This window comes from Phalacrocorax aristotelis, chromosome 1 (genome assembly GCF_949628215.1).
Source record: "Phalacrocorax aristotelis chromosome 1, bGulAri2.1, whole genome shotgun sequence".
NCBI lineage: Eukaryota > Metazoa > Chordata > Aves > Suliformes > Phalacrocoracidae > Phalacrocorax > Phalacrocorax aristotelis.
In genome coordinates this window covers 137,358,446-137,368,173 of record NC_134276.1, presented here as the reverse complement: position 1 = coordinate 137,368,173, position 9,728 = coordinate 137,358,446, and the positions used below count along the sequence as shown (strand labels likewise).

The window sequence follows — 9,728 nt, the reverse complement described above, 5'->3', positions numbered from 1 at the left end:
AGGAGGAAATGATGATATTAGAGTACAGGGTTTTTAATTATGTTTGGGTTTTTTTTATTTATTTTCTGCTTTCTACGAACCGTGTACTGGGGTTGTACTCATTTTGTTCTCAGAATTGCTCATGCAGAAGACTTACACGCATGCTGGGGACTCTCAGGAGGTGTATTTTATTGTTTTGCATTGTTTTTCTTGATTTAAAGCAAGGACCTGATTCTGTGAACTAGTGGCAAAATATGATTTATGGGGAAGCGCATTGCCTCCTAACCCCTTTGTTATTACTAGTAGCTATTGAAATTATGAAGCATGAGGAATTGAAAGTAAGATGTCATCTGCTCTGCATTTTTTGCTCGGTGCTGTACATATTCCCATAAAGCTTATACCCACCTCTGTAAATGAGTATGTTCATGATTAACTTGTTACCATGTGTTGTTCCAGAGGGTACCTCTACAAACCTTTGCAAAATCAAGGACCGAATGTGTTGACCTAATAGAATGTGACAAAATTCAAATGTGTTTGTACCTGGAGAAGACAAACAGGTCATTACTAGCTCCGAATTGTTTTTCTTCTTTCTCCTTTAAAGCAGTTGTTCACAGGAGAAAATACTACTTGGCTCTGTGGTCTTTGAGGCATGGAGCGTTCTACTATTCCTCTTTAACAACAGTCTTTCAAATAAATGTGCCGCCTATTGGTTCAGCCAGTGAGATATGTCACACACACACACAAAATATATTTCAAAGACTTATCTGTCGTGTAAGTTTTTAAAACTATTTCCCCTCATTGTAACTTTCTGGCAATTAACATTACTGATTTACACGATAGCAATTTAATCTATTGTCTTGAGAATCAGAGGGATGTGACGTTTGGTCTTTATCTTTCCTTTTAAATGAACAAGAGTTCCTGGCTTGTACAAAAACAAGAAATTTCAGCCCAAAGCCATTCCAGTCCTGTCTTCTGAAGGAACACAGGAACGATGGTGTTCTAGGCTATAGGTGGCAACTGGAGGAGCTTCTTGTTCGTGTGCAAGAGGAATCTGGCACAGAAGAAGGTACACTTATTTCTAATTAAACCAGTGATAAAATTATAGAGGGATATATACTGGCAGATCTCACTGAGCATATTTGGATTTGTTAGTGGGACCTCCTCTTTTAGAATTGGGGGAAACTTCAAGTCTGCAGCTTAGAACAGATTGGGAGGTGGAAGGGGGCTGAAGAAAAGGGTTTTATACCCTTTTTCCTTTCCCTGCTTTGTAAAACTGAGGGGTTAACACAGAAAAGCAGTATCTGGTTTGGTCACAGTAACACAGTGCATGCACTAAAAATACACTATCAAGTGTGTAATCTGAGAATAATGCCTATTGTTTTCTTTACCATTATTTTGTAGTCACAATCCCATGCAGTTGCCACTTCTTAGCTGTCTTGCAGAAGTAGCAGCCTTATGTCAGATTGTCATTTGCAGTAATATATTAGACTGAGTTTTATAACAGATCTTTCTTTTCCTGTCTCCTGTAAATAAGGCAAACTCAGCATTTATTTATGTGGCTGTGAATTGAACCTATGTAACTGACATCAATAAGAAGTATGCATCTGTAAATGGAAATCAGAATTTGTCTTGCCAAAATGTGTTGTAGCCTTTACTGGAGGGTTACTTTAGGGAAAGGTGTGTCTCATCTTCTGGCATTAATATATTAAGTATGGTATATTTAAGCTTCTTTAGTGGTTTATGTGATCACTGGAATTAACTCACCTGGATGGAGCTCTCTAGAGCTTTCATCCACTAACTGCTAATGTCTTGCCACAGAAAGCATCTGTAGTTCACCATCTGCATGACACTCATACCCTATTATTATTTTTAAAGGCCTGGCAGTACAGGAGGTAGTTTATAGACATATGGAGAACAAAGGCTGACATTTTGGTTGTAGAAAGCAGGAGCCGACACTAAAACTGATTTTGGAGAACAGAAGTTTTCATACTGGGTGAATCTCTGCACAACTTCCTCCTTTTACTTCTTGCCCCTTATCTTGAACATATTATCACCCTGAAATCAGAGGATTATAAGCATGTGGTTATAATGGCCTGCCAGCCAGACCTATCGGCTGGTGCAAAATATTTTTCTTTCCCTTTGCGAATGTTTGGGCAGGATGCAAATCTTGTGCAGCAGAGGTGACTTCTGCTGGGGACAATTTGGCTAATCCAGTCTGGTGTGCCTCTTCATGTTGGGTTTTCTGGCAAATAATGCTGTGTATTGAAGGGCTTTGTGTGTGCAGTGTATTAACTTGGGTAACTCAGAACATGTGTATAAGTTGGGTTGCATTTCCTGTGGAGGTAGCCCATATTTCCCTGCAATGAGAAGTGAAAATGGGAACAAAGAATAGTTAATCTCCTAGATTATCTGCTTTAAAGAAGCATGGACGGGTAGCTGAATTACTGTGAAAGTCTGCATGGATTATGGCTTTCTGAAAAGTGGTAGAACCTCAAAAATAGCTTTATAAAGAACGGATAGAAAATGGTGAACAAACTAAACACCCCAAACTAAGAATGTTCTAATCTCTCTCGATTTTTGACAGATGCTCCTCTTGGCAGTGCTGCTAACAAACCTACTGCTGGCCATTGCAATACCAGGTAGGAAAACATGTTTATTTTCTGATGTCTAGGAACTATAATACAGTTTCACCATTTCTTCTCTAAGAGTTTTTTTTTCCCCTCTTTTTGCCCAACTAATCCTGCAATCCTGGATGAGGCAACATTCTTATCATGCTGTCAACATTGGTAAAGTTACTTCTTTTGGCTCATCTTGTACTGTGTTGAGTCACAGACTCCTGAAGTCAGTGACGCTTGGATGAACAAACTATAGGGCTTTGTTACTGCCTTGTTGTTCTTAATGGGATCGCAGGCAAGCACAAATGAATGAATGCATGGCATTCTTTAAAGGATCAGGACTGATATTACCCATGCAAGGTTTGGGCCAGTAGGAATAAGAGAAAAAGTTGTATGGGCTGTCATGCCAGACATACAGTCTGCCTAGAAGCACAGCTAAAGGTCTAGGACATGGAGTGATCAATGGTGATAAATGCCAGCAGATAAATTCCTGAACTACAAAATGTGTGTTTTACAATGTAAGTTACATTGTGTTTTGATATCCAGGACCATCAGTTTCTTTGCTTCAGGAGTCATCAGTTTCCCGTTGCAGCCTTTTTGGGAATGATCACATCAAAACATTTGATGGTTCTTTCTACAATTTTGCTGGGGACTGCAGCTACCTCCTTGCTGGGGACTGTCACAAGCACTCCTTCACACTCTTAGGTGAGTCTGGGCAAGATACCAAAAAGTAATAAATAAAAAATGTTTTAGGGATGAGCCATTGCCCTTGTTCTAGGCTCTGGCACAGAGAAGAAAAGACAAATGGCTTTGCCCTTTGTCAGATAGGATGGACCACTGCGTGAAAGGATCTTAGGTTTTTTTTGTTTTTTTTTTTTTTTCTGAAAGCAAGATTACTTTCGAGGAAATTCTGTCACTTTGGATTCTGTTATCCTTTTGTAATATATCTGACACATAACTAAGTTGACAAGGAATTGAGACTTTCTTACTGGCTCTTCTAAAGAGGAAAATTGAGACCTTTTTAAATTTTGAATTTGCTAGAGGCTGCTAAAGCTGAGTACAAGAATTAGAGCTACACGACCCTGTAGAACTAATTTTACCTGTATGCTAAACACGCCAGTGATTAACATCCCATCCTGCAGGACAAAAGGCCTTTGAATTAGCAAAAGCCCCTGAAGTGTTATTCTTGGGGATGGAAAACAGATGATATGAGAACCAAAACTGTATGTTACTTTCATACCAAACTGTTTTGGCAGTTATTCATATATTAACTAATAATAGTTCTGTGTTCGTCATAGTTTAAGATGACGTTTTACTGACTATGAGTAAATTGAAGTAAACTGATCCCATCACTCTGAAAAGGAAACATACACCAATTTAAATAATTTTCTTCCTCAGCTTATCAACTCGGTATAATTTTTTGTATGTAGAAGAACTCACCAGCATATGTGAAGTATGAATTGTTTTTAGTATTTTATGTGGTCAAATAAATCTTAACACTCCCCCTCACTGCATGAACAGAGGCTTTATTTTTTTATTGGGCACATAAGCATGGCATATTTTTTGGCGCCTATCTTAGCATACGTATGTGGGTTTGTTTTGGTTTTGGATAGCTGGCTGTGAAGTGCTATCTGCATTGCTGCGTAAAGTGACCAGGTCTGGGCAGAGCTGGTTACCTCAGAGTGGGAGGTCCAGAACAGGTGGTGCATTGTGCAAGGAGCTGCTGTAAATTATCTATAAATTGTCTCATCAAGAATAAAGATATCCAGGCTCAGTTCTTCCATCAGTTCAATGGATTCAACTCCCTTCACTTAACACTGAACTATGGGCTGTTCTTGGAAGGAAACTAGGAAGGGAAAGAGCAGGGCAGATCATCAGGCACATCTCTTGTGGAAACTCCTCCAGTGTGCATGGCAGGGTGGAGAGTTCCCTGGCTAGAGACAGTAACAGGGAGAGTGTGAGTCCACAGCCAGTGCCAGGTTATCCGCCTGCCGGTGGTTGATGACAGCCCTCGTCCTGAGACTATCTGTTTGTTTCATATTAAACAATTATGGGATGAAACAGATGGATGGCTTTTGAAAACGTTAGGTGATACACTCCCAGCCAGTGTACTTACAAGTTGAAGTCCTGAGTCCCAGAACTAATATTTACTTATGTCTTATCCCTTCAGGTGACTACCAGGATGGGGAGAAAACTGGTTTCTCTGTGTATCTTGGAGAATATTTCAATCTTCGCTTCTCCTTAGATGGAGGTGTGATGCAGGAAGACAAAAGGTACCTGTGGGAGCAACAGGTATTCCAGCAGAAAAAAGCTGATGTTTTTTGTGTGTCATATTCTGAGAAATCCCTATTTTTCTTCACAGGGTTTCTATACCTTTTGCCTCCAATGGCATATTTATAGAGAAGGAGGCAGGTTATTATAAAATATCCAGCGAAGAGCATGGCTTTGTGGTGAAGATTGATATCAGTGGGAATATTCAGATACTCCTTCAAGAAAAGCATTATAATATGACCTGTGGGTTGTGTGGCAACTCCAATAAATTTGCTGAAGATGACTTCAGAACTCAGGAAGGTAAGACTATGATTCACTGACTGTATTTTAATGTACGTTCTGCACACCTTTTCTGATGGGTGACTCAAAAAAGATTTTGCTGATCCAGCAAAATGTTTCCACAAAACCTGTCACGTACCTCATCTTGATGTCCTGAAAAGCTATCTGACTAAGTTCTTTCATCTTCCTTTCCCCTGAAAGGGAATTGCTGTCGCATCTCATTCCTGAGCAAAACCCAGAAGTCTGAATGTAACACTTTTAGAAACCTTGAATCTTGAAATACAGAGATAAAGCTACAGTTTAAACCATGTACAATATGGTGTGTGGAGAGACCAACTAGGAGAAGACCCAGCAAAAAAAGATGTGAGGAACACTTGTTGGTTCAACTTTTAATTTCGCACAAGTTAGCTAAGTGGGACTAAGAATAGGTAGTGTTGCAATAGCAGAATATTAAATCTTGGGGGTTGGTTCTCTCAGGATTGTACTTGGATTGGGAGTGAGATGCTGTTCTATAAAGTGGTTACCTTTTAATGACATTTCCTTGTTTGTGTGGGCTGTTGGGTTGGAGGTGCACTGTATATCACAGCAAGTCCTAATGAAAGGGAGACACAAGACTGCTTTTGCTGCTCTATTCACCTTTATGCAAAGTCTGCCAGTGTGAGTGAAGACTAAGAGATTTGGAAAAGCATTGACTATGACTTTGAAGGACTGATCTTGATTTGTGGTATTTCAGAGTGTTTTTTAATTCTTAGCACTTACCTGAACAGGAAAGACTTAAGAGTATAATTAGCTAATACATTAATATGTTAAATCAATAATGTAAAATATGTATTAAAAATAAATTATATAGAAAATAGAATGGAAGACAAAGCAAGTTGGAGAAGAGTCCGGCAGTGCTCCAGACGTGTGGCTTGCTTACACCTGGGATACAAAAGCATAGCTTCAATATACCGAAAAACCCCGATTTAATAGTATCCTAAAATGATTGATCAGCCCTTCAGCAATGTAAATAATAAGAAACAAACTCAGCTCACAGGATTGCTTGGCAGGGCTTTGTTACCTTTATGTCTGAATGTGTTGAAAGCTGAAGTTTACATCTTTTTCTTGAGACAATAAATAAGAGTGAGGCTATTATAAAAAGCAGGAGCAGAAAAGGAGACTGTATTGCCTTGCACTGTTCAAATGTAGAGGATTCCCTTCTGCTGCTTATGTTTAAATGTGTTCCATGCTGTATTTGTTTAACACGCCTGAGACTGCATCCTCACTCTTAAAAAAAGCGACACAGATTTCAAATTGCAATGAAGTATATGGCAGGGTAACTGCTTGGAAGAGTTGAAAAATAATAGAGAAGATGGCAGAGAACATGCATAGCTTTTTCTGTATGATGAAGGCCCTGACTTCTGTAACCTGTATGGACATATACAGATCTGTGATTTTAGCCTGAAGAACAGAACCGTATCACAGCAATTCTGCCAGATTTTACTCTGATACAATAGACGTTTCATTTAAACTTATTTAGAAGGGATTAGAATGAATTATGTTTGAATTTGTTGTATCAGTGAGGGACATCACTACGCTCACACGTTTGTCCCCTTGGCAGCTCTTCTGGCAGAGTGGTTCATATGAGCTTTTCTTAACTTACTCCAAGTAAAATTGCCTTTTGATTAATTAACTTTTTTTTTTTAAAAAAAAAAACCTCTAGAAGCTAGCCTTTAGGTGAGGGGCAACACAAGCAGCTGGGAGAGGCAATGCTCTTTATATGAAAGATCTAGGCAGCCTATTGGTAGCCTATGAAGCAGTTTACCCTTTTCTTTGCACTGCAGTTTTTATTTGCTCTGCTTTTAAGTCTGATTAGATCTCATAAAAGTCAACCCAGCCCAGGATGTGAGCGTGGTGTAATGACTTAGCAATCTGAGGGGACTGAAGAGTTACCTTAAGGTTGCTGGCAAACTGAACTGTCCAGTTGATGTGTCCATTGCTTCCTGTTAAAATATTGGCATATTTTGATTGAGTTCTGGCCCTCAGTTCTAATCTGTTAAATATATTTCTGGACAGGATTTGTATTGATAATATATACAATAAGATCTTTGAGCTTCAGAATAAAATGTAGTGGAAGCACAGTGCACAAAGGAAAGACATCTAATATTGTTAAGATTACGGGCTCTCATCTGGAAAGCCCTGGGGAGCACTCTGCAGGTCTGAATGTCAGAGTTAAAGGAAGAGACATAGGCCTAGAGGTTATGCATTCAGGTACTGTGAGCTGTCATGGATAGAATCTAGCCCATAAATGCTGTCTTTCATGTGGAATCACAGGTTTTGTCACAAAACGTTTTCAACAAAATGGCAATGTTTATGTAGAAAACAAATGAAAACATGATTTTTCTGTATTTTGGATATAAAACCAATTACAGCTTAATAACACAGAGGGTGGGTTGGTTTGCTTTGCCACAGTTTGCTCCTGTGGAAGTGGATTACGATATAGAACTTCATTAATTATATTTGGATTTTTTGGGAGTGGTGGTGAGATAAAAGGCAAAGCACCTGCTGTATTATTGGACATTACCACTTACAGCAAGTAAATAAAGGAGGAATGAAGGAAAAGGTGTTTAAACTTAGTGAACAATGTAAAATTGTTTTTCCTTTGTCTTCATATATTCATACTCATGTTTTATAATCTATTCAATCATTGTCCTTGTCATGGCACTCTTATGACTCCTCACTCTTTTTTGGTGTAGAAACTGAGAACAGATACAGCAAAATTAGAGGATAACACACACCACTTCTGTATATGCTTTTGATGCTCACTTATTGAGCTGCTGGAGGTCTAAGTTATGTGACTCAAGCTATGATACCCTAACAAATTAACATTGGTAGGACCTGGCTTTGAAGGTAGTGGCCTTAACGAGTAGCTCCTGAACCTCAAAAAAACCCCAAATTCTCCCCATGAGGTTTCAGAGCTGCAGACACACACTTTAATTCAGAGGATGGGGTGCTGAGTCACTCTCATTGACATAGTTGGTTACTAAACTAGTTCATCCTGCAGAGAAGTGCTCATGTCCTGTTGAGACTTACAAACAAGATTGATTATATTGTACGTGGTTGCTTGTTTATTGGATATGGCAGCGAAAACAAGCCAACTGCCCCTTGAGGGTTTGTTCTCACACTTTAAGCATAATGAAAATATAAAGTTCTCAAAAGCTTTCCAGGGGGCTTTGTTTTGGTTTTTTTGTTTGTTTGTTTTTCCCCTAGATCCTAACGAATGAGTTGATGTCTCCTCTGCTTTTTCCTGCCACCTAGGCTCTGGTCCTTTATAGCCATCCAGTGAATGCTTCCTAGACTTGGTAATTGAACAGGCTCTGTTTTCTGACATGATCATACACTTCTAACTGGTTGCCAGTCTTTGCTCATATCAGACACATGAAGTTGAGTCCTTTCCAGATGCTCAGATATCTATTTGGCAACCTTCACCCTGTGGCATTTGAGTGTCTCACTATCATTGTCATGAGCATTTTACAACTGGGGATCCAAAGCACAGGCCAGAAGACATGACTTACATAATACTACAGAGGAAATCTCACACGACACAGGGCAACTTGTTCCTGAAATCTCCTCAGGGCATGCACACGTGAGCAAGTGGCCAAAACCCCTAGCCTTGCAGCATGCTAGTGGTCAAAGGGCGTGCTCTTAACCCGCAGAAAGTGTGATTTCCCCCCAATGAGAGAGGTTGCAGTGCAAGCTCATGGAGCTTATTTGTGTGCCCGTAGCCTCAGTCTTTGTCTTGTGCTCTTATGGTTGAGCTCTCTCACGGTGACATTGCTGTGATAGGTGCTTGAATATCTAGGCCTTCACTGAAGTTTATTTGTGCGAAAGAGCTCATTCAAGTCCAACACAGGGATATTAATCCATCATTTTGTTATTTGTGCATGTTACACATTCTTAGCATTATGGGAGGAAAAAAAAACCAACCCCAATTAATCCAGCATCCCATTATGCTTTTCTTGGCACTGGCAGGAAGCATGTTTCTGGGAATCTGTCTCCAAATTACAAAGATGTTAATGATAAAACAATACTCCTGGCTAATTTTCTATAAAGGCTTGATATTATGAGCCTGCTCCAGCTGTCAGCAACATATGGCGGCCTTTTAAGCTGCTGAAATACAGAATATGTGATGCCACTGGAGAGTGAATATAGGTTAAACAGGTAGAAGCAGGCAGTATCTGCAAGTAAAAGTCTGATGTCTCAGGTAATGTTTTAATTCCAGAAGTAGTATAAATGCATATGACTGAATATGCAACTTCCCTGTGTGTGGTACCTTTTATCAGAAGCTTTTAAAGCATGTTCCAAACTCAGAGTGATGCTAGTGCAGATATTTTTTTTTCTTTTTAACCTAAAAAAATAAACAAAAGATTTGGTCATTCTGAAATCCAAATTTCTTGGCGTTTTAAAGGATATGAGTAATTTGATTTTATGCAGGTTTAAAATTTTTGTTTGGCCTAAGTAAATAATCTCTCTTTCTTTCTTACATTTTATTTTGAAAGCAAAGGGCGTAGATTCACAAGGGAATTTAGGTGTCATTTACAAACA

The 9,728-nt window shown here is 39.2% G+C and overlaps 1 protein-coding gene across 1 annotated transcript in view; it reads left to right on the top strand.

The window, feature by feature from the left end:
* The first annotated feature begins 916 nt into the window (after positions 1 to 916).
* VWF (von Willebrand factor) overlaps positions 917 to 9,728 on the top strand; it is a 141,034-nt gene continuing 132,222 nt past the window's right edge. The window contains exons 1-5 of the mRNA XM_075111545.1: positions 917 to 1,045; positions 2,564 to 2,618; positions 3,141 to 3,299; positions 4,765 to 4,867; positions 4,957 to 5,165. Coding sequence (XP_074967646.1) covers positions 2,564 to 2,618; positions 3,141 to 3,299; positions 4,765 to 4,867; positions 4,957 to 5,165 — 526 coding nt within the window. The 5' untranslated portion in view covers positions 917 to 1,045. The remainder of the gene's footprint in view (positions 1,046 to 2,563; positions 2,619 to 3,140; positions 3,300 to 4,764; positions 4,868 to 4,956; positions 5,166 to 9,728) is intronic.